General features: G+C 40.8%; 1 protein-coding gene across 1 annotated transcript in view; it reads left to right on the top strand.

Moving 5' to 3' along the window:
- Positions 1-25,147, top strand: part of PARP14 (poly(ADP-ribose) polymerase family member 14) — a 56,273-nt gene extending 31,126 nt beyond the window's left edge. Inside the window, exons 7-17 of the mRNA XM_057697380.1 lie at positions 1,066-1,302; positions 2,562-2,783; positions 6,356-6,434; positions 8,605-8,754; positions 9,416-9,478; positions 9,808-9,975; positions 13,837-14,043; positions 16,920-17,519; positions 18,750-18,883; positions 24,138-24,312; positions 24,661-25,147. Of these exons, the coding sequence (XP_057553363.1) occupies positions 1,066-1,302; positions 2,562-2,783; positions 6,356-6,434; positions 8,605-8,754; positions 9,416-9,478; positions 9,808-9,975; positions 13,837-14,043; positions 16,920-17,519; positions 18,750-18,883; positions 24,138-24,312; positions 24,661-24,950 (2,325 nt within the window). The 3' untranslated portion in view covers positions 24,951-25,147. The remainder of the gene's footprint in view (positions 1-1,065; positions 1,303-2,561; positions 2,784-6,355; positions 6,435-8,604; positions 8,755-9,415; positions 9,479-9,807; positions 9,976-13,836; positions 14,044-16,919; positions 17,520-18,749; positions 18,884-24,137; positions 24,313-24,660) is intronic.
- The last annotated feature ends 587 nt before the right edge of the window (positions 25,148-25,734 follow it).

The following is a 25,734-nucleotide window of genomic DNA, read 5'->3' as shown; positions in this document are numbered from 1 at the left end:
AATAATAATTACGACAATAATAGCTAACACTGACAATTTACTGTGTGCCGGGCACTCTACTAAGTGCTTGGCATGCATTTTCTCATTCAGTGCCATGAGGCAGATTCTGGGATTATTATTAGTCTCATTTCACAGATGAACAAATGAGCTTTAGAGGGGTTAAGTAATTTACCCAAGTCCCGCAGCTAACAAATGGTAGAACTAGCATTAGGATGTGCACTGCTCTATTTCAAAATGTTAAAAATAATGTTGTTTCTCATTGAAAAAAAACAAGCAAATAAACGAAAACCTCTTTTGGCCAAGGGTTGGTTATTGGAACGCATTCCATACCTCATTCGCTTTGAACGCTGAGTGGTAAGACGTTCCTTCCCTGCCTTTCACTCCCATTGGTGTGGGGCCTCAGATGCCACAGACCTGCTCTGCGTTACTCCTCTGTGACCCACAGGGGGCAGCTTCGACAATCACTTGGTCACATTCCCTCTCCCGTCTTCTCTTGGTGTCTTAGTCAAGCCTGGTTAATCTGCTCACATTACCTGTCCTGCTGAAAAGCTCCGAGGGCTCTTCACTGCTGCCGGGAAGTCCAGTTGGCTTGGCACTCGAGGCCCTCTACAGTCTACACCCAGAGTAACGTTTCTAGCCTGACTGGCGCCATTTTGCTGCAGAAGCTCTCCATCAGGTCAAACTAATCTGTTTGCTGCTCACAACCTACCCTGCTTCTGTCCATGCCGTCGCCTCTCCTCAGTGATGTCCCCATCTCTCTGCCTGCTGCAACTGTTCCCATTTCTCAGACACCACATCACTCAGTGTCTTTACTAGTCTCTGAAGGTACTTCGTCTTTGGTGACCCCATACCATGTATGTGTTGCTTTTTGACAGCTCTCTTTTGTCCTAGAGTGTTATTTAAATAAGTATCTAATAACAGTCTTTGGGGGTGGTATTTCAATCTCTGGAAACGTAATCATTTTAGTTGTCCCCCATTGTGCCAAGCCCGGTGGCTCAAATACAGTAATCCTTGATGAATCCTTTTTCTTAGAATTTGAAACAAGTTGTTGATTTTGTCTTTAAGACCGATGTTGTTGTCAACTCCATTCCCTCGGATCTTGAGCTCAATAGCGGGCCTCTTTCCAAGGCCCTCTTGGAAAAAGCAGGACAAAAGCTCCAGGAGGAATTGAAGACAGCTGGACAAGGGGTTTCTGTTGACGTGGGCACAGTTCTCCAAACCAGTGGTTGCAATCTGCATTGCCAACGGGTGCTCCATGTGGTGGCTCCAGACTGGAGAAGAGACAAAGCATCTTCACGTAAGGTGGGACCTGGTTTTAAATTCTCCAGGAAATTAGGTAGCCCTTTGGACTCTCCTTTCACTGTGATGTAGATTGGACTGTCTGTTTCTGTTCTGTAATAACATCATCGTTTCTTTCAGCTGTAGCTGACTTCTCCTGAGGACCAGTTAATAACATACATTCCAGGGGTGTGGGGGGTTGGGGGGGGAGTGAATTGGGAGATTGGGATTGCCATATATACACTACTAATAAGAAAAAAATATCAAATTGTACACTTTAAATATATGCAGTTTATTGTATGTCAACTGTCTCTCAATAAAAGTTCTTAAAAAAAAAAAGTCAAAGGCAGAGAAACTCATAAAACATTTGAAAGGTGAACCATTCATATTATATTAACCAGACAAGAAAAAATATGAATATGATGTAGCTGTTTTCTAAAGTTTAGGAAAATGCTCTTTGCTAAGCCATGCAAAATTGAAGTGATATGCATGGCTAAGACGTGACCCAGTAAACCTACATGATCTCTCATAGAAATGAAGGTAACGTTGTTTGCAAAGAGCAGTTGATAAAAACATAACAAAGTAGTGGTCTACGGTTATATGATATTAAAATTCCTCTAATTCTGAAGTATTATATTGATCAAAAAAGTAGTGAGCAAATATTTTTTAGTTTACTAGTAGCAGTAAGGAATTTTAGATTGAGGGTAAAATTTAAATTGAGACTCATCTTAAGAACACTTATGTTTACCTAAATGTTTTAGATATTTGAGTTCAGTGCTAAGAGTTGCATAGAAAGACTGTGCACACTGATGCAAACAGAGTGATCTCTGTAGCCTTAGCCTCCCGGCTATCTCTCTCTCTCTCTCTCACACACACACACACACACACACACACACACACACACACACACAGTATACATTGATAGTTCTCAAACATTGTTGGGACTCGGGGAAGAGTTATTGAAGATAGCACTCTTTAGTGAGGAAGGCAAGCTGAGGGCATGAAGAATGGGAGAGAACGAAGGATCAGAAGAGTAGGAGCTTTGCTTCTTTCCTTCATTGCTGAATGAGTTTGTATCTTTTTGGAGGGTCTCACACATTCTCCTTTCCTTTTCTTTGTTTACGCCTCTATTTTTCTTTCCCCTTCTGACTGCCCTTAACCTGCCTTTTGTTGAGAACAAAAAGGAGTAGACAGAGGTCACAAAATTGCAAAATGCTTGTTCTTTCTGTTCGAACTCTGATTTCCAGGCAAAAATGTAAAAGAATGTGCTTTGTGCTTTTCAGGTCATGGAAAACATAATCAGAGAATGTTTGCAAATCACTGAGAGTTTGTCCTTAAACTCAATTGCATTTCCAGCAATAGGAACAGGAAATCTGGGGTTTCCTAAAAATGTTTTTGCTGAATTAATCACCTCAGAAGTGTTCAAATTCAGTAGCAAGAATCAACCCACAACTTTACAAGAGGTTTGCTTTCTGTTGCACCCAAGTGATCATGGAAATATTCAGGTACAGTCTTACTCATTCCTACTGGTTATTTTGGCAACTGAGCCCTAACATTTTCAAGTGTCTTCTTGGTCTGATAGGTTGTTTCGTTCGTGTATTTTCATACAGGAAAGTAAAAGAGTAGTGTGGACTAGTTGTAGCATGGCAAATTTCAAGGACACTTACAGAAAAAAATTTGACTTCTTATTAAGAAAAATTTGAAACGTATGCAAAAGTAAACAAAATAGTATAATGAAATCCCTCGTACCCATCGTTCACCTTCATAATTGTTAACCTACGGCCAGTATGTTTCATCTCTATCCCCATTTGTTTCCCTTCCTCCCATGTTTTTTTTTTTAATTATTTTATTTTTTTTAATTTTTATTATTATTTTTTTATAAATTTATTTTATTGGCTGTGTTGGGTCTTCATTGCTGCACACGGGCTTTCTCTAGTTGTGGCGAGCAGGGGCTACTCTTCCTTGTGGTGCGCAGGCTTCTCATTGCAGTGTCTTCTCTTGTTGCAGAGCACGGGCTCCAGGCGCGTGGGCTTCAGTAGTTGTGGCACATGGGCTCAATAATTGCGGCTCACGGGCTCTAGAGCGCAGGCTCAATAGTTGTGACACATGGGCTTAGTTGCTCCGCGGCATGTGGTATCTTCCTGGGGCAGGGATCGAACCCGTGTCCCCTGCGTTGGCAGGTGGATTCTTACCCACTGCGCCACCTAGGAAGTCCTCCCATGTTGTTTTTGAAGCAGATCCCATATATACCTTTTACCCATAAACAATTCAGTATTTGTTTTAGACATTAGGATTCTTTTTTAAAAGTAACCTAAGTACAATACTATTTCACACCTAAAAGAAATTGGCAATCATTTCTTTATTTCATTAATCATCAAGTTGATGTTCACATTTCCAACTGTTTCATAAATATATGTTTTTAAAATTTATTTATTTTATTTAATTGGCTGCATTGGGTCTTTGTTGCTGCGTGCGGACTTTCTCCAGTTGTGGTGAGCGGGGGCTGTTCTTCATTACAGTGCGCAGGCTTCTCAGTGCGGTGGCTTTTCTTGTGGAGCATGGACTCTAGGTGTGTGGGCTTCAGTAGTTGTGGCCTCGCAGGCTCTAGAGCGCAGGTTCAGTAGTTGTGGCACACGGGCTTAGTTGCTCCGTGGCATGTGGGATCTTCCCAGAGCAGGGATCAAACCTGTGTTCCCTGCATTGGCAGGCGGATTCTTTAACCACTGCCCCACTAGGGAAGTCCCTCATAAATATTTTATTTTGTTTTTATAGCTTGTTTTTTTGAATCAGAGTCCAAATAAGGCCCAAATATTGCAATGGAGTTGACATATCCCTTAAACCTCTTGTTTAAGGGAGAAAATCTATAGAATTTCCTCCCATATGAACATAGAAATTTTAATACATGATATAAAAGCACAGCTGTGGTCCTACAAATAGAAGAATGTCAGGATAAGATACAACTGAAGGCTTAGCACAGCCCCTTAGGAGTAAGATGATTGGGACCAGAAATACCAGAACCATCTTTGGTCATAGAGAGTCCATCAGCCCGCTCACACTTGCGGAACATGCGCTGTGAGTAAGCCGCTGGACTCAGCATTATGGGGGAACAAGAAGCATTTAATAAGAGGCCACTGTTCCTGCCCTCCAGGTCCTTCGAGTCCAGAAGAGTAGATGATATTAAATGTTTGAAAAGTTCCATGATAGTGCAAGAATTACACAGAGTAAGGCTAGCCACCCAAGAGATGTCCATAGATCTTTGGACTAGCTGAATTTTGAGGTCATACTTATTTTTTTTTCTGGATCTAGACACTAACTGTTCAATACTTTGGAAGCAAACAAACCTAAATTCTAATCAGGACAGCAACCACCTCCCCACCCCGGGCAAAATGTGTGGTCCATTTAGTTGGCCCGCATAACTGCAGTTCTTTCTAGTCAGTACATGCTTTGTGAACAACCTCCCTATGACTTGCATCGTACAAAGTGATGTGGATTATAGAATGGGTTGCATGTACTCTCCCTCCTATAAACCATAATTACCTTGGGAGCTAAGATTTATATTCATAAAATGAACTGGAGACATGAAGCACTGAGAGTTTTTGAATGAATGGCTGAGTTCACTGTAGGGAAGTGGGTCCTGTGACATGGATCTGAACCCTCTAATCTCACTATTTCTGTGCAACCTCAGTCTTCGTTATCTTTCCTAACGATTCAAATCGTGCAGGTATTTTCTAAAGGGATTAGTCTATACAGACACCTTTATTGCCGTTGGAAATAGTGTTGATTCTCCACACGTGGCTGTGACATTTTTTCTCTTAAGACTTTTAAAGACAGTTAAGCTTTGGTTATATTTTCACAAAAATCAGCAAAACTTATTGAAATAGTTATAGGTGGAGACTGTAACAGAGGTTGCACACAGCAGCCTATGGTCGGAACATAGCCTTTAGCTGTGCTTTATTTGGGCTATTTTTTTTAAAAATTTGAATCACTTGCTGGCATTTAAGAACCAAACTTGTCACATAAAACTCCAGATGTCCACTGTGACCTAAAAATTCAAAAGTTCTGGCACATTGGACGTGGATTTCTGCCTGAACAGTTTGCTGTGGCTGAATGGCAAGTGCCCTCTAGTTCTCCAGGGTCAAACCAGTCCACCTTTACACGTGTCCACCGTTACAACCTATAGCTTACCTGCCTGGTGCCTGTATGTCCTTAAGCCTGAGACCCTGGCTCTATAGTCTCCCCTGGCCCTTCTCGCATTATTGTATCAGCCTTTTAGCCAAGATGTTACTTGTTTTTTTCCAAAAAAATTTCCCATTGCTTGTTTACAAGGAGGAAGAAAGTGATGATTTTGGAGTGTCACTAACCAGGCAAAGAAATGGAATTCCAGCTTCTTGCTCCAAAAACACTACTCCCCTGGCTGTTCCTCTTCTGGTACAAAGGAGACATTAAAAACTGAAGTGTTTGGGTCCTTGTGATTGTCTTGCTTTTAACACTGTATTTTTAACAACAGCAAACTATTTGCTTTTACTGATTCTGAAAGTAATACATGTTCATTGCAGAAACTTTGAACAATAAAAAATGCATAAATTCTTTTAGTATTTCATCTCAGTATTTTTTATATATGTGGACTTTTAAATGTGGGACTATATAATGTAATTTAGTATCATTCTTTTTTCATTTAATAGTATGAGATAAGCATTTCCCTATCCTGTTAACTATTCTTTGGAAACCCGATTTTTCATGGCTGCTAAATACTCCAACGTATTGGACATACTAAAATTCATTCAACCATTTTCCTGTTGGATTTTTAAACTGTTCAATTTTTTCTCAGTTACAGTAGTATTATAATGAACCTTGTATTTATATCTTTGTTCACATCTTTGATAATTTTCATAGTATGTATTTACAGAAATAGAATTTATGAATTTTTCATAACTTAAAAATCTTTAATGAAAATAAATAATACTTTGAGAATTGTTCTCTTCTAAATATTTGTTTATGTAGGATCAAAAGGTCTGATGAATCACATTCATTCATCTACTGAGAATTGTAGTCGTTAAAACTGTCTTTGTATTTCTAGGCGTTCTCAGATGAATTCGCCAGAAGGGCTGATGGAAATTTCATCAGTGACAAAATTCCCAAGGCTGAAGATACACAAGGTTCAGTAAAGCTTTTAAATAGAGAAATTATTTCTACTTGCTAAATAATTCAGTGATAAGTGAAAAATGATAGGATAATTTTTACGAAAAAACTGATTTGTGATAAAGATATTAAATTATATTCCATACACCTGAGGATGCAAGACACTAGCAGTGTTTATGTGATCTGGGGTGAAAGAGTAGGCAAGCCAAGTTATATAATCTGTACAATGGGCTTTTAAGTGGCGATGAGGTTACCATTTTCTAAGGATGATGTGGTAAGTGTTTCAGAAATAGACACATTTAAAGAGATAAAGAGATAACACTAACTGAATGCTTCTCATCTGTCAAAGTTACTGTTGTGTATTTGAGTTTATCCTGTTTGGAGTTTGCTGAAGCTTCTTAAATCGGAATATGTATGTCTTCTATCACATCTGGGGATTTTTCAGTCATTTCTTCAAATATATTTTTCTGCACTGGTCTCTGTCTCCTCTCCTTCTGGTGCTCCAATAACGTGAATGGTAAGCCTTCTGGTAATGTCTCTGAGGATCTGTTTTTTTTTTTTTTCTAAATTTCAATCTTTTTTCTCTCTGTTCTTCTGATTGGTTAATATTTATTAATCTGCCTCCAAATTCACTGATTCTTTTCTCTGCCTACTCTACATTTGAGCCTATCCAGTGAATTTTTAATTTCAAATATTGTATTTTTAAGTTCTAAAATGTCCATTTGATTCTTATTTCATAGTTTATATTTCTTTGCAGAGACCCCTATTTTTCCATTCATTCCAAATCATTTCCATGCATTCAGATGTATTTACTTTGACCTCAGGGAGCATAGCTGTAGATGCTTAAAAGTCTTTGTCCAGTCATTCCAACATCTGAATCATCTTGAGATTAGCATCTATATAGAACGTCTTTATCCTCGAGAATTGTCACATTTTCCTGGTTCTTTGTATGACTAGCAATTTTAGATTATAGAATGGGGATTTTAAACATTATGTTTGTAAGACTTGGGTCCTGTTAAAATCCTCTAGGAAATGGTGATTGTTTTGTTTGTTTGTTTGTTTGAGCAGGCAGCCAATCAGTTAATGTCATTCTACAAGTTCTCTCTCACCTTCTGTGTGGGCAGTGGTTCCAAGGTCAATTCCATTCTCAAGGCCTTTGCTTTGCAGCTTGGGTCTGCCCCACGAGCATAGCTCCGTGGTGAGCTAAGGGTTGACTCCAGTCACACGCAGAACAGAGGGTCACCCCCTCCAGCTCACTGCCCCAGCATTCCCCTTACATTCTCTAACTTGCAGGAGCCCATTTTCCAGGTCTTCTGGTCAAAAGGACAAGGTTGTCTCAGAGTTGATGCTGCCTGTTCTGTTGCCTCATTATTTTGTGTGATCAGGGCTGCCCTTGGACAAAGCAGGGGGTGGGAACCAAATAAACAAAAAACAGGGATTTCTCATACAGCACGTAGACACTTTTCAGACCACAAGGCCCCTTTTACTGATTCTTCTGGACAGAAATACAGAATATCAGAATTTTAGCTCCCTGTGGTGCCACTGTAGAGTTCTGCCACTGGGGCACCTTGGTACAGGGCCTGGATTTAAAAAGGAAAAATATGGGAAATAATGAGGCTTCTCCGCTGTACTCTTCAGCTCACAGGGACCCGTTTTCTCAATCCTCTGGCCACAAAGACAGAGATGCTCTGAGAGTTTTGCTGCCTGTTCTCATTGTGTAGTTCTGTAACTAGGGCCACGCTTGGGTCAAAGCTGGGAGAGAAAAGAGGAACAATTTCAAAACCAAACAAAATGGGAAGCAGTACAGGCTGCTTCTTCAAGTTTTGACTCCCTCCCCCAATCTGCCTGCTGTTGTGCACATCTCAGTTCTCAGAGTGGCTTTTTTTTTTTGTCCTATGTTTTTACTTGTAGTTAGTAGGAAAGAAAGGCTCAAGTGGGCTACATTCACCTCAGGCAGCAGCAAAAGTCCACGTTTGATTGCATTGTACTTTATAGCCCTTTTCCAGAAACAGACCATCAGGGGCTCAGGGCCAGGGCCAGGTTAACTGCCAGAGATCACAGAGGGAGAGGAAGAAAGAGAGAGAGAGTGAGAGAGAGAGATGAGAGGGGCGCAGGTGAGGACCGTGAGACCTAAGTCTTTCTTGCTGTTGCTGACTGCTTACTGACTCCATTTTTTTTTCTTATCAGGTTTGTATGGGCCTATTTCTAATCCTTATTTAGAAGTGTATGAAATGAAAATTGGGCCCATCATTTTCCAGGCAGCCTCTGGAGATATCACCAAAGAAGAGGCAGATGTGATTGTAAATTCAACATCAAAGACATTTAATCTCAAAACAGGTACTTGACTTACAGAATTTTGACTAGTGTAATAGTCACAGTAGAACCTGTGAAGGAGGGTTCCTATAGCCAAACTAGTTTCTACAACTTTGGCTTATTCATACTAATTAATAATTTAAAAATTATGTTGACATGGTTTCTCATAATTGGGAACAGTTCTTTTATGAGTTTTTCTTCTTATCAGAAATACCCAAGGACTCCTTTGATGATGGGAAAGCGTGTAGATAATTAGGCAATCATTCTTTTTTTAAAAAAATAAATTATTTATTTATTTTTGGCTGCGTTGGGTCTTTGTTGCTGCGTTCGGGCTTTTTCTAGCTGCGGAGAGTGGGGGCTACTTTTCGTTGCAGTGCACGGGCTTCTCAGCACAGTGGCTTCTCTTGTTGCAGAGCACAGGCTCTAGGCGAGGGGGCTTCAGTTGTTGCAGCACAGGGGCTCAGTAGTTGCAGCTTGAGGGCTCCAGAGCACAGGCTCAGCAGTTGTGGCGCACGGGCTTAGTTGCTCCGTGGGAGGTGGGATCTTCCTGAACCAGGGGTTGAACCTGTGCCCCCTACCTTGGCAGGCAGATTCTTAACCACTGCACCACCAGGGAAGACCCTGATCAAGATGTCCTGTATGATTCTTTATTCATGTGTGTAAACATCTTGATTTTCTCATGTAGGTGTCTCCAGAGCAATTTTAGAACATGCTGGGAAAAGTGTGGAAATGGAATGTTCTCGCCAAGGTAAGGCACAGCGATATTTTTTGGTTCTAAGTTTTAAGTAGAAGAGTGAATATGGGAGGCTGTGGAGGATGAGGAGAATCTTGGGATTGGGAGACAACATATTGATCTCAAAATCATACCTTTTGCTAAAGAATTCCAGTTGTAGAGAATCAGAAGTGAAAAGTAATCTTACAGATAAAGAGAGAAGCGAGAAAGATTCATCAAAGATAGTATTTCAGGAGGCTCTTATTCACATAAAACGCTTTATCTGCCAATTCAGACATTTTGCTTTTTAAACAAAGAGTGGGTCCAGCATCTGATTTTGCATCTTTTTGTCTTGTGTTTCCCAGCTCAACAGGGCCACAGTGATTATATAATTACGCAAGGTGGATTATTGAAGTGCAAGAATATTATTCATGTCATTGGTGGAAATGATGTCAAGAGATCAGTTTTCTGTGTTTTGCAAGAGTGTGAAAAACAGAATTACTCATCCGTTTGCCTCCCAGCCATCGGGACAGGTTTGTAGCCTCTGGCTGTCAAGGCTAAATCCCAAGGTGACTCCATGCAATGGCTTCCCTTAGATTTGGTGCTGATGGTTAATGACTGACTGCTGAGTCTGCATCAAGGCAGCTTCCTCAAGCCAGGGCAGCCTCCGAGGGACGGAGCAAAGCCTGTGGGTAGTTTAAGTAAAACAGGGGAAAATGAAGAAAACTGAAGAGAGTATTGGGGTGGTAGACATTTTCTTTCTCATTTGGAAGGGAAGGAGAGGAAGGGAGGGGAAAGGAAAGACAGTTCATCTCTCATTGCCTTCATCAGCTCCTTTCTCATTTCCATCTCCTACACATCCCCCATTATGAAGTCTTTGACTTCCCCTCCATCCCCTCTCCATGGAAACATCAGTGCATGGACTTCCATCTCTCCGTGGCCGCCTCCTAGACAGCGTGGCCGTCTCTCTTCTCTTGCCTCCTCAAAAGTGGGCTGGCCGTGGGGCATCTCGACCTCTCAGTCACCAGAACCCAGTGGGTTCTCATGGCTCAGAAACGCTCCACCTTCCTTCTTTCAGCCTGCCTGCCTCTTCGGAGTTTCCTGTTTTCCTCAAACTACGTAATAATTGTGTGAGTCTTCATCTACAAGGATGGTGGTTTGGGCTTATCCTTTGTAAGGGGATGCTCTTTGGGCTCTTTCCCCAGGAATATGAGTCATGTGCATTCATCAGGAATTCCTGCGTGGTCTCCCCTAAGAGAGCTGTTCAGGGGAGGCAGACATCCTCAGGCTTGAAGTGGAAGGCAGCTGACTGGTCCCAGAGAGAGAAGGCTCAGCACTGGATTAAGCCTTCTGCTGCTCAGGAATCTAAGTGTGAGTGTCTCGCACTGGCATTCTAGGCCCTCTGAAAGTTTAGCCTTAATAAATCTCACCATCCTTGTCACTTTACGGGCCTTCTTCTAATCCTCTATCCCATACTCTGATTTCTTTTATTTTACATTCCTCTTAATGTTCCCACGTAGAAGGCTATGTCTACTTAGTTCTCTATTTTTTTTTTTTTTTTTGGATGTGTTGGGTCTTCATTGCTGTGCATGGGCTTTCTCTAGTTGTGGCGAGCGGGGGCTGCTTTTCGTTGCAGTGCATGGGCTTCTCAGTGCAATGGCTTCTCTTGTTGTGGAGCACGGGCTCTAGGCGCACAGGCTTCAGTAGTTGCAGCACACGGGCTCAGTAGCTGTGGCTTGTGGGCTCCAGAGCGCAGGCTCAGTAGTTGTGGCGCACGGGCTTCGTTGCTCCGAGGCACGTGGGATCTTCCCAGGCCAGGGATCAAACCTGTGCCTCCTGCATTGGCAGGTGGATTCTTAACCACTGCGCCACCAGGGAAGTCCCTGGTTCTCTATTTCTGAAAGTATAATTTATGTTCCCTTTATGCTTTCATGCCCCTTGCAGTATCATTCAGTCCTAGCAGATTAGCCAACATATATTATCCATTTGCCTATCATCTATCTATCTATGACTTTATGGACACCCACTAATGACTCCCCAGTCTCTATCTCCGTCTGCTTTTTCCTCTGAGCCCTGGCCTTGTGTTTCCATCTTAACTTTATTTGTGCCAAGAAAGCTGGGAGCCTAAGGGTGGTACAGACCTTCCCAAAGGAGTCCCTGGGTGGAGTCAAAGAAGAAATAAGGGAATGAGGCAGTTTTCCTTTTGTATGAATATTTCTGGGTTAATGCAAACCTGTTGTTTTTTCCACTGACCTGGTTGCATTGCTGGTCTGCACAAATAAATCAAGGTTAGCAAATTCTCCTTGTCTTCTTTACCTGTCTCTGTCACCACCTGAGCAGGCCCTTAGACTAACAGATAGGGGAGCTTTGTGCCTTACTGGTATTTATGAGTTGAATTGAGACTGTGATAGAGACAGTCGCTGGCAGTAAAGGAAGCCCTCTCCCTGTTCTTCACAGGCACCTGCTTGAGGGGAGAGACTGGGCACTCACTGGTACCTGCAAGTACCTCAAGCTCAAAGCAAACTCCAAACTCTAGTTCATTGTCTTCTCCCCCACACCTGCCCTTCCTCTTATATCCCTGAGCATGTTAAAAACATCACTTTCTATCTAGAATCCTTGACTCTACCTTCTTTATCACTCCTGTGTGCATTAGCTTATTAATTAGTTTGATTAAATATTTACTGAGTGTCTGCTATGTGCCAGGCACCGAGCAGAGGCACAGGGGGTAGAAAGATGACTAAGAAAAGGGTCCAGTCCACAAGGGGTGCCTAGCCTACTGAGAGCCGCAGGCATGTCAACGAACAACTGCAGTGCAACGTGACTTCTGAAATACACATGAAGGCTGGGGGTGCAAAAGATGGGGAACAAAGGGGAAATGTAAAGCCAGGTGGTCCCTTGGTCCTGCTGACTTTACTCCCTAAACATCTCCTCAGTCCCTACACCCAGCTCTTCATTCTGGCCTCCTCTCTTTGTTCAGCTCTTGTCTTTTGCCCAAACCTTTATTTAAGTTCTCCTGTTTAGACCTGGGCTCCCGGCTCCAGTGCCTCCTCTACTCACCCTCCTCCCTCCCCCCGCCCCCCAGGTTTATCTTTCTCAAAAACAGATCTGTTCCCCTGAACACACCAGGTTCAACACATCTCACTTCTTACACAGTTCCATCCGGCATAGCCTTGCCCTCAGTTTTCCGTACTTCACCTGTTGAATACCTGGTCATCCCCACATATCACATTCTCTGTGTCCCAGGTGCTTATTATTGAGAGTGAATGAATGTATCTGAACACTCCCATTTAAATTCTTCCAAATAGCATGGAATAACTAAAGCATTGCAATGGAGAATTTCCCTCTTTCCCTGATCATCTAATCAAAAAAAAAAAAAAAAAAAGAAAGAAAGAAAGAAAGAAAAAAAGAAAAGAAACCTGCACAGGCCCTCTAGGTTAGTTTTATATGGGATTGTCTACATTCCTACAGTTGTCTCCACAGCCACGTCAGAGAGGTCTGCTCTCCTGTCTGCGGTAACCGTGGGCACCGTCAACAGGGATAATCCAAGTGGGCCCCTCGTCCATCACACCAGGTTGCCCAGAGGACTTTGACCTTGCCCACTCCCCACACCCCAGTGTGACAGCTGCTATGCACGTGCAACTGCTTCCATGGCTTTTCATGATCTTTTTCAAGGAACTTTTCCTGCTCTTACCTAGCCAGTAGGCTTGAAAAACAAGATACGGAGCAGGCTTAAAACCGGAAAAGACCTTGCTCAGGTGGCAGCCTCGAATCCTGCAAGTCAGCTAAAATCGCAGTGACTGTGGGAGCAGAAACTTCCTGGAGGCTCATGGATAACTTGTGTGCAAAGGATTATAGGTTATAACCAATAGCGTATGGCTCTAGGCATCGTACAAAATTAGCTCAGTTTAAATCAGGTCCCCAGAGACATCTGAGAGAATAAGGATTGATGCATAACAGTCAAGAAATGACTGAACGAAAAATAACTGTTGTTCTCTTAAAGAGCATGATGTTTCAACATACATTAGCATCTTTTGCTTTTTGCGGATCTTTTGAGGACACCAGTGAGTCCAGAAAGGTTAACTGTACTCCATAACACCGAGGAACATGGTGGGCTGCGGTCAGCTAAATAGAGCAAATACGGACCTCACACACCAAGTTACAGGGTTGGGTCCTTTGTTCATTGTTGGGCTGTTCCTGACATCCTGGAACGAAACCTCCCCATTGCACCTAGACCTTCAAGAGTGTTTGCTGATGCACTGTTAGAAAAGTCCATGGTGAGGACAGAGCTGAGGAGTGGGAATTTATTCTGAGAATTGGAATCTCTAATTTATTCCTCCGCTTTTTCCGGTTGGGTCTTTTTTTTCCCCAGTCATTTTTATTATCTGCCTTTCCAGGAAGTGCCAAACAAGACCCAGATAAGGTTGCAGCAGCCATATTTGATGCCATTGAGGACTTTATTCAGAAAGGATTGGTCCAGTCTATGAAAAAAGTTAAAGTTGTTATCTTTCTGCCTCAAGTACTGGATGTGTTTTATGCCAACATGAAAAAAAGAGAAGGATCTCAGACTTCTCCCCAACCATCTGTGATATCGAAAATTGCATGTGAGTTGTTCATTTTTATGAAATACATGTTCCTAATATTGATGTCGCATGAGAAATAGCTATCCTTTTTTTTTTTTTTGGTAGTTTATTAGCGTTTTTCCAGTTTTATGGAGGTATAGTTGACATACATCGCTGTATCAGTTTGTACACAGCGTAATGGTTTGACTTACATATAAGTTAAACAAAATGAATATCACAATAAGTTTAGTTAGCATCCATCATCTTGCACACATACAATAAAAAGAGAAAGCAAAAAAAAAAAAGAATTTTTTTCCTTGTGACAAGAACTCTTAGGATTCACTCTCTTAACTACTTTCATATCTATCATATACTACTGTTAACTACAGTCATTAAAGAAGGTTTCTGGACCCAATTCCAATGCGTGTGTGGAGGCTCCCCTGTACCTACAAACAATTCTCGGACTCCAGCACGGTGTCTGAGAATTCAACTCAATTCTGACATCATCTACCCAGAGATGCAATCAGATTCCATAGGGGCTCAGTGCCACTAGACAGCCCTCTGCTTCAGATACCAGTCACAAGCCAAATACTTGTATATATGAGAAAAATATCTGGTCATTCAGATGACCAAATATATTTTTTCTTATAAATCACAATATCACAGTCATCATTCTGTACATTACATCCCTAGTACCTATTTATCTTGTAATTGGAAGTTTGTATCTTTTGACCACCTTTCTCCAGTCTCCTCCCACCCTCACCCCCAATCTCCTAGTAACCACAAATCTGATCTCTTTTTCTATGAGTTTTTTTTCAGATTCTGCATATCAGTGAGGTCATACAGTATTTGTCTTTGTCTGACTTGAAATAGCTAATCTTTAATGAACTATCACAAAGAAAAATTAAGAAAACAATCCCATTTATAATTGCATCAAAAAGAGTAAAACACCTGGGAATAAATTTAACCAAGGAGGTGAAAGACCTGTACCATGAAAACTATAAAACATTGATGAAAGAAACTGAAGAAGACACAAATAAATGGAAAGATACTTCATGGTCATGGATTGGAAGGATTAATATTGTTAAAATATCCATATTATGTAAAGCAATCTACAGATACAATGCAATCCCTATCAAAATTCCAATGGCACTTTTCACTGAAGTAGAACAAACAGACTTGAAGCCATCAAACTCCTAGAAGAAAACGTATGGGTAAGCTCCTTGACATTGGTCTTAGCAATGATTCTTTAGATTTGACACTGAAAGTATAAACAGCGAAAGCAAAATGAATAAGTGGGACTACATCTAATTAAAAAGCTTCTGCACGGCAAAGGAAATCATCAACAAAATGAAAAGGCAACCCACTGAATGGGAGAAAATATTTGCAAATCGTATGTCTGATAAGAGGTTAAATCCAAAATATGTAAAGAACTCATATAACTCAATAGAAAAGATCCCAGGGGCTTCCCTGGTGGCTCAGTGGTTAAGAATCTGCCTGCCAATGCAGGGCACACGGGTTTGATCCCTGGTCCTGGAAGATACCACATGCCTCAGAGCAACTAAGCCTGTGCGCCACAACTACTGAGGCTGCATGCTGCAACTACTGAAGCCCGAGTGCCTAGAGCCCGTGCTCTGCGACAAGAGAAGCCACTGCCGTGAGAAGCCACCCACAGTGAGAAGCCTGTGCACCACAACGAAGAGTGGCCCCCACTCGCCACAACTAGAGAAAGCCGGCACACAGCAAAGACCCAACACAACCAATAAATAAATAAATAAATTTATTAAAAAAAAAGATGCCAAACAATCTGATTTTAAAATAGGCAGAATATTTGAATAGACATTTTTCCAAAAAAGATATACAAATGGCCAATAGGTACATGAAAATGTGTTCAACATCATTAACCATCAGGGAAATGGAAATCAAAATCATGAATGATCACCTCACATGATAGAACAGCTGTTATCAAAAACACAAGGGAGTTCCCTGGAGGTCCAGAGGTTAAGACTCCATGCTTCCACTGCAGGGGCATGGGTTTGATCCCTGGTTGGGAAACTAAGATCACACATGCTGCATTGCACAGAAAAAAAAAAAAAAAAGGATTAAAGACTCAAATGTTGAGACCTAACCATAAAACTCCTAGAAGAAAACATAGGGGAAAATAAATGATTAAAAAAAAAAAAGGCAAGGAATAACAAGTGTTGGTGAGTGTGTGGAGAATGTAAATTGCACTGTTGGTGGGAATGTAAATTTGTGCAGTCACTGTGGAAAACAGTATGGATGTTCCTCAAAAGACTAAAAATAGAACTACCATATGATCCAGCAATCCTACTTCTGGGTATTTACCTGAAGGAAGTGAAATCACTCTCTTGAATCTATGTTCATTGCAGCATTATTTCAATAGCTACAACATGGAAACATTGAAAGATCAATTATAAAGAAGATGTGGTGTGTGTATCTATATTAGCCATAAAAAAGAAGGAAATCCTGCTACTTGCAACAACATAGATGGACCTTGAGGGCGTTATGCTAAGTGAAATAAGACAGAGAAAGACAGATACTGTGTGATAGAACTTATATGTGGAATCTTAAAAACAAACAAACAAACAAACAAAAAACTAACTCATAGATACAGAGGACAGATTGGTGATTGCCAGAGGTAGGGTGGGTGGTGTTAGTGGGTGGAGGGGGGTGGGAGGTGGATGAAATGGGTGAAGCTGCTCAAAAGGGTAAAAGCATCCAGTTTAAGATAAGTCCTAGGGATGTAATGTACAGCATGGTGACAAAGAAAGGAAGGAAGGAAAAGAAAGGAAGGAAGGATGGAGGGAGGGAGGGAGGAAGAAGGAAAGAAGAAAGAAAGAAAGAAAGAGAGGGAAAGAAGAAAGAAATAGCTAATCTTCCTTTCTTTTCTTTTCTAGCATTTTTGGGCCTCTCAAGTAAATCTCCCAAAAAACAGACTCCTTTGGTTTTAGAAAAGAAAACAGAATCAGCAGTTTTTCAGGTGTGTGGTAAAAATGTAAAAAGTGTAGAAGGCACCCTCTCCTGGATACAGGATCTCATTCAAAAGGAACAGTATCCCTACACCAGTGAAGATGAATGTATCAAAAACTTTGACGTAAAGGAATATCAGGAATTGAATGCGCTTCAGAAGAAGTTAAATATTTCCATTACGCTGGACCGTGAAAAACCTTTGATTGAGGTTTCTGGAATTACCAAAGATGTGATGCAGGTTAGAAATGCAGTTGAGGACATGATCAAGAGAGTCAGATTGTCCAAAGAACAGGAATCCCTGGCAGATCGTACCAGTGATTTTGTAGAATGGCTATATAAGGACAATAACGTGTTTCATAGTTTTGACAAAATAACCAATATGCGACTGGAGGATGCAAAGAAACAAAAGAGAAAAACAATTGACGTCAAAATTAATCATCAGAGCTACAAAGTGGACTTGAACACATACACTGCTACAGATGCAAAGGGAAACAGTTTATCTGTTCAGCGCCGCGCAAAATCTGAAGGTGACTCCAACTTTCATGTTTGTTGTCTAGTCCTTTATGCCTGTGTTTTATGTTGTACATACGTCAAAATGTTGTTCAAGTAGATAAAATCCAAGTAACCCTTGTGGAAGAAAATAGGAAACGGTCTCTGAGCTTAAGGAGCTTACCCTTTGGCCAGGAAAATACAGCACAGGTGTACCCGACAGCCAATCATTACTATCTTAATGGGAACGATAGTCAAAGGTTGTATTTGTCCTCATCTCTACCGTTTACAAGCTTCCCGGAGCCAGTTTTGGGGCGGAGGTCATGGCTGCTTCAGTCAGGAAAGGGAAAGCCACGGGCTGTAAAGCAGTCCAAGCCTTTCTAAAACAAAGGACTGAAGACAGCCTGGTCAGAGAGTGGGCGCTCTGTGTCTGTGACTGATGAGCCAGAGGGGATGGGGAGCCTGCAGGGTCTTCTCCCAGAAGTCACCTCCTCTTACCCCCTGAGGATAAGGTTCCTTGACACACACATCAGGAAGCTTGTCTTGTGTAGACAGTTATTCCTGCCTTTGAACCACATACATCCCCCACCGAAAACTACTACATTGGCTTTCAGTACCTTGAGAAATACGTGAATGAACTCCTCAGACTCTGAGCAACCGTGGGGAAATGACAAGTCAAATACAGTATTCTGTTTAGCGCAAGGGGAGACAGAGCTGCCAGCACATTTTGCCATGTGGCAAAACCTTCCACCCACCCAACTCTTAAGGATGCTCTGAAGCATGATGAAAGAATAGATGTGGAGGGCCTGGTGGTGGTGGTGAGTTCTGGCAAAAAGCCACGCATTTGTAAGCTAAACATTAATGACTATTTATTGAAAACATTGTTGGGAAATCATTTATATTGTAAAATTATTAAATTATGACAGATTAGAGACTGAACAGAAGATGCAGCTGAGTTATACTTTACCAGCAGTTCTCAAATCTCAGCATGATCAAGCTTGTTAAGATGCAGGTACCCAGGTTCCACCCTCAGAGATTTTGATTCGGTAGATCTGTGAAGGTTTTTTGAAACAAGCCTTACAGTTGGTTCTGATGTGGGTTATCTGACATTCTTCTAGAAAGATAATGGGCTTCTTGAACACCTCGAATTAGGAGATCGTAAAACAAGAGCACAAATGATATTCAGTTTTTCAAAGCATACCAGGAATGTGGACTATGTAGATGAGCCTTTCCAGGTGCGAGGGAGTTTTCAAATGTCTACTTTGCAGTGGAGATCCCCCCACACTGGAATGATATGAAGCAGCAGAAAGTGTGTGTGGTTGAGCTACAGCCTAATCATCCAGAATACATCATGGTGGCAAGCAAGTTTAATGAGACCTGTGGAAACTTCATCATAGAGAAGGTAAGCCTTCCACTGACATGGGAGTTTCTACACAGTGGAAATAGGGGTACCATGGTCCTGGATAGATAAATACATTTTCATTCACATCATGTCACATTTTTTACCCAGAATTAGAATATTTTATGGCAATTAGATTTGTTTTTAAATGATGCTTGCCTTTCCTTCCTGTCTGCCTGCCTGCATTGGGTTTTCTTTGCTGTGCTGTGGGCTTTATCTGCTTGTGGCGAATGGGGGCTACCCTTCGTTGCAGTGTGCAGGCTCCTCATTGCAGCGGCTTCTCTGGTTGCGGAGCACGGGCTCTAGGCGCACAGCCTTCAGTAGTTGTGGCACACGGGCTTAGTTGCTCCGAGGCATGTGGGATCTGCCTGGACTAGGGATCAAACCCGTGTCCCCTGCATTGGCAGGGGGATTCTTAACCACTGCACCACCAGGGAAATCCTAGATTTTAAATTCTAGATTCTACCCATGCCACTATGATTACTGAAACACTGAAATTCTTGTGTCAGTTATTACAATATCATTAGATTGTAATATGATATTAGGATACTAAAGATACATATTTACTTTCTGAAACAAGCTAATAAGAACTCCCAAGATATGGCTCCAAAGTTGGAGTCGGTAACTAGCAAACACAACAAAGAGACACGTGGAGGCTGCTCAGATCAGGATTGTGTGCTTCTGCCTCACCATTCACAGATCAACAGTGCCTGCTTCCTTGATAATCCAACGGTCCTTTCCTTGTTCATTTCCCTTATTTTGGCATCTTCTACTTTAAACATTAGTTTAAAACGTTTGCTCTTTGAAATTATTTTCTCCCTTGACTTCTAGGACAATATTATTTTGATGCTTTCTTCTCCTTGAATTTTCCTTTCATTATCCCTGGTATCTGTTTCTCCTCTAAACCCCTAATCCTAGGTTACTCACAGGATTTATATTTTGGTATTCCGTGTCTGCACTTTACCAGGGAATGTTTTTACTCTTCTTGGCTGTGGCTATTATTTCAGTGTTGATAGCTCTCAAATCAACATCACCAACTTGGATCGTTGACTCAAGCTCAAGAACTTGAGTTCCCAAGTGGACTAAAAAAGTCTCCACTTGAATATGTCTGCTATACCAGGTTCCCTAAAACCTAACTCATCGTCTCATCATTTCCCCTTCCCTCCTGCTTTCTGTCCTTGGTTCCACCACTTTCTGAGTAAAGCTAGAGATCTTTGAGTACCTTCCCTTTATCCATAATAAGAAATCTGCCAATAAGGTCTGCATTGTCTTTTTTTAAAATTTTCTCTTATTCTCTATTTGCACTGACACCACTCTTTATTCATGTACTTAAGTACATAATAATTCAAAAAAAGATTTGAAGTTTCCTACAAAGGTATGCCTTCAGATAACATAAATAGATGAAGGAAATGGATAAAAAGAAAAGAAGGGCAGGGAAATTAATTACAGGGGTATTGTTAGTTCACAAAAATACATAACATGAGGTCCTAGATAGTTACTAGAGGAGGCCCTCAGATTTGTCCTTGAGCTTCCTAGTAGACAAAGCAAAGAAGTAAACACTCAACTATAAGGTTTGTAATGTCCGTAAATCAAAGAGCAAAGTATTTGATCAGGAGACTCACAGTTTTTCACAGTACTGAGGCTGACTCCTGAGAGCGTTCTCCTTTGAATAAGTACTAGAGAATATCTTCAAAATCATCCTCACGATAAATTCAATATCAAATTTTATACCACTGTTGTTTTTTTTAATCCTTCCAAGTAGGAAGGAGAGGAATAGGTGAGAGAGACTAAGTTGCATAGTAGCTGAGTCACGGGTATGAAATGTGGAGTGCGGGGAATATAGTCAATAATTAGGTCAGGTCTTTGTTTGGTGACTGATCATGGCTGGACTTATGATCATTTTGAAATATATCGAAGTATTGAATCGCTATGCTGTATAACAGGAACTAGCATAGTAGTGTATGTCAATGACACTTCAAAAATAAACAAACAAACTCATAGAAAAAGAGATCAGATTTGTGGTTACCAGAGGCAGGGGGTATAGGGAGCAGGAACTGGATGAAAGGTAGGTCAAAGGTACAAACTTGCCATTATAAGATAAATGAGTACTGGGGATATAATGTACGCCATAATAAGTATAATCAACACGGCTTTCACACGCTATGTTATGTGTGAAAGTTGTTGGGAGAGTGGATCCTGGAAATTCTCATCACAGGGAAAAAGTTTTTTTTCTGTTTCTTTAATTTGGTATCTATATGAGATGATGGATGTTCACTGGACTTATGGTCACCTTTTCATGATATATGTAAGTCAAATCACTATGCTGTACATCTTAAACTTATACAGTGCTGTATGTATGTAAACTATATCTCAATAAAACTGGAAGAATAAATAACCTTGCCAAATAGATAGATAGATAGATCCCTCTATGTGAAGTAAAACAATTCTATGTGGTGCCAAGAAAATATAATTCAAGTATGCAGCTCTTTGATAGTCTGGTTCTGAGACAATAAGTTTCATTCAAAATACCAACTACAGTCCTCTGGGAGTGGCTGCCTGGCACATTGTGATGAGATGCCAAGTCCCAATTGAGCAGGACCACCCAGTTGACCAGAAATGTCTGTGGTGGGCCCTGGTAGACTTCACCAGAGAAATGACTTCACTATTCTTTTATAGTGGAACCCTTTTTTCAGATAAAATCTTATGTGAAAACCCAGTCTATGACATCAGTAAAAGCAGAGCTAGATTGTACCTAAGTGTGAAAGCACTAACATGAAAAATGGGCGGTCTGTCACCCTCCATGACCGTCATGTCTTGTGACTAAGATGTTTAACACCCATGAACTTCCTCCTAGATTCAACAATTCTGCAACATTTGCTTTTCCCCCCTCACTCTCTGTTTTTCCTGAAATAACTGAAAGTAAGTTGCAGATATCATGACACTCCTAAAATATTTTAGCATATGTCTCCTAAGAATAAAGACAGTCTCCAAAATAACACAAATATCATTATCCCATGTAAGAAAATTAACATTAATTCAGTAATATCCGATAGAGCGTCAATATTCAAATTACCCCAGTTGCTCAAAACAGCTTTCTTATAACTTCCCTCCAACCCCTGCCCCCAACCTGAACTCACACATTGCATTTGGTCATTATATCTCCTTCATCTCTTCTGATCTAGAAGAGATTTTTAAACATTTTTCATGATATTGAAATTTTAGGGGAGTTGAAGTCAGTTGTGTTGTAGAATGTTCCACATTCTGACTCCATCTTGCCTAGATTTTTTTAAGAACCCAAGCAGCTTTCTTATAGAGTCAAGATATGTCTGATTGCTCATGGTGTCATTTAATTTATTCTTCTATCCTCTTTATTTCTAGTAAACTTGGAGTTAGGTTGAAAGTCTTGGGTAAATTCAAATAAATATTTCTTGCAAGAATATATTTTGTAGGTGATGCATCAAAGCAGAAGCTTCTTTTTATTTATTTATTTTTATTGAACTATTATTGATTTACAATATTGTGTCAGTTTCAGGTATACAGCAAAGTGATTCAAGGGTGTGTGTGTGTGTGTGTGTGTGTGTGTAATATGTATATAATTTTATATACATATTTACCCTTTCATCCCACTGCTTTTCAGTCCTTCTTGTATTTCTGTGCCTCCATCTGGGGTCATTTTCCTCTGGTTTTAGTATTTCTTCTAGTGTAGTTCTGGTAGTGATGAACTCTCTATTTTTGTTTGTCTGAAAACTTATTTCACCTTCATTCTTTGAAGGATATTTTTGCTGGGTACAAAATTCTGAATTGGCAATTGTTTTCTTTAAGCACTTTGAATAAGTTATTCTAGTATCTTATGACTTTGTTTCACTCTGCACTTCCCTTCTCTCCAGGAACTTGGCCCATCAAATTCCTGTTGCCTTCAAACAGACTTTTCTCCCATTAGCTCTTCTAGTAGCTGTTGGCAAGAAGATTGGTCTGATACAAGTAGTTTATCATAGCCAGAAGCCAAGCATATCATGCTGCTAAAATAAGCCTACTAAGTAAAGCTTAGAATTTATCCCCCTAGGAATATTGAATCGGATTACTGTGTTCAAAATTACTTGAAATAATTTTCTTTGTGTGGCTATTAAATTTTAAAAGGGTCCATGCTCACTTTAGCAGCATATATACTAAAAAAGGGTGAGAAACAAGAATAAAAAGACTAATAAATTAAGAATGGTTTCAAAACACTGTATGGGTAAAATTTTAAGGCTTTTAAAAATGAATAAAATAAATAACATTTAAAGTAAACAGAAATAAATTGGAAGTAGATAGTTTGAAGATTAGAAACTTTGTTGTAGGTAAAAGGAAAAATAAATTTTAAGATTATAAATTGGATCAACAAAATACATGATAATGCTGAGACTTGGAACTAGAGGGAAAACTGTATCTTGATTAAAAATGGGAAACCCAAAACTGAAAAAAAAAAAGAATAACCAGATAAAGACAGGTGATAATAGTGTCAGACACGAGAGTTCCCTGGACTGGAAGGTTCTGACCACATGGAACCTTCACCTTGTGCCTGTCCATGAGGGTCCTTGCCCCTCTTATCCACCCCTCACTCTTTCCCAAGTCAATGTTATGAAACTGCCACCTCCTGGTGATTAGGGGAGTGTAGAAACTGATCTGCAATCCAAGACCCAAGGAGTTTCCACCACAGCCCTGGAGGCCAAAGAGTGTGGTTAAAGTAAGGCCACTTTGATCTATAACCAGATCCCCTCCCACCAGGATTCATGCCCCCCTCTTCCATCTGGACCAGAGATTAATTTTCATTAACTAATTTCCCGCTTGCCTAGACACTAGTGCTTCTCCCACTATTAGAACACTGCTAGATAAACCAGTATCCCAGAAGGATATCCCAGGGGAGGAGAGAGGCAAAGTGACAAAGTGAGGTAGTTGGCAACAGGAGCAGTTAGGAATTCGAGAGGCTTTGGTCAGTCAGCAAAGTTCATATAATGAGGACTTAAGATCCTAAACATTGTCTGCTCTCATGTGGTGCATAAAAGATGCTTAAAATTAAATTAGCATTCTTACCAGGGCCTGTTTCTCTGAAACTCTGGATCTAAAAAGATTTCTGAATGCAGAAAGCTGACATTTGGCGTTGAATTTGCTGTTATTGTAATTTGTATATACTTACGAAAAATAGTGGTCATGTTTCATCTGCTGTATCTTGCCAAGGGCTCTTGGCACTGACAGCTAATTTTTCCTTATCGATTTGCAGATTGAGAGGATCCAGAATCCAGAGCTCTGGAAACACTACCAGACAAAGAAAAACAACATGGATACCAAGAATGGCCAATTAATAAATGAGAAGATGCTCTTCCACGGGACAGATGCTGACTCAGTGGCCCTTGTCAATGGCAAAGGCTTTAACCGCAGTTATGCTGGAAAGAATGGTAATGAAGAAAGTAATCTGGCTGCTTCACATGAGGTGTCAGCCATGAGAACCTAAGCTGGCTGAGGACACTGTGGGTGGCCTTGTGTTCTTTCCTGGTTGGGGGCCAGGTTACAGTCCCCCAACTGAAGTTTTACGTTCCACTCACTGTATTTCATCCCAAAGGGACTGACAGGCCCTCCAGAGTGGAGGAATGGTTTTTAAAAATTAAACACACACACACACACATTTATAAGAGGCTTTAGAGAGAACTGAACATTATTTTAACATTATTCAATATATTGGGTCAACATGTCAAGTTATAGACTGAATTGAAATCCTTAACGATGTTTTGTTTTCTTCTTCACAGCTACGGCATTTGGAAAGGGAACCTATTTTGCTGTCAATGCCAGTTACTCTGCCAGTGATACATACTCCAGACCAGACGCAAATGGGAAGAAGCACGTGTATTATGTGCGAGTCCTCACTGGATACTACACAGTTGGAAACAGGTCATTAATTGTGCCTCCACTAAAGGACCCCCAAAATCCTACTGACTCATATGACACTGTCACAGATTGTATGCAAAATCCAAATTTATTTGTGGTATTTTATGACTACCAGGCTTACCCAGAGTACCTCATTACTTTTAGAAATTAACATTTTGATATCCTTTGCAGAAAGTATTGTTCATCTATACACATCTAACTGTAAGGCAAGCTGTAGGTTTTTGTTTTCCCCTCTTAACAGCTTTTTCTAAGATCAAAGGACCCTTGTCACTGAAATCAGACTTTCTCCAGCCTCTCTTTCAAAACTAGAATGAACCTATCTTGAGAGCAATAAATTCGAGAATTTAATCGGATAACTTAGTTACAACTGTGTGTCCTCAACCATGGATATCAAATCTGTAGACGTACAGGTGTGTATTTCCAGGTAGGAGAGGATAACGGTAATCTGTTTTGTTTTTTTAAATTGGGGAATAGTTGCTTTACAGTGTTGTGTTAGTTTCTGGTGTACAATGAAGTGAATCAGCTATACGTATACATAACATCCCTTCTCTCCTGGATCTTCCTCCCACCCCCTCCCCCATCCCACCCATCTAGGTCACCACAGAGCACTGAGTTGAGCTCCCTGTGCTATACAGCAGGTTCCCACTAATGTTACTGATTCAGGAACATCTCAGACAATCTGTGAATTATCTGCTTTACACGGGTAGTGTATATATGTCAATCCCAATCTCCCAATTCATCTTACCTCCCCTGCCCCCTCCATGTCCACTCGTCTGTTCTCTATGTCTGCGTCTCTATTGTTGCCCTGCAAATAGGTTCACCTGTACCATTTTTCTAGGTCCCACGTATAAGAATAACATTAATCTTAAAGGCAGAGGACACAGTGATGCAATCTCAGCTGCCACTGAGAGACAGCTGGTATCATATCAGGATTC

The sequence above is a fragment of the Hippopotamus amphibius genome, chromosome 10 (assembly GCF_030028045.1).
Source record: "Hippopotamus amphibius kiboko isolate mHipAmp2 chromosome 10, mHipAmp2.hap2, whole genome shotgun sequence".
NCBI classification, from domain to species: Eukaryota; Metazoa; Chordata; class Mammalia; order Artiodactyla; family Hippopotamidae; genus Hippopotamus; species Hippopotamus amphibius.
Note: the sequence above shows the minus strand (reverse complement) of the source record. Positions and strands in the feature narration are given on the sequence as shown.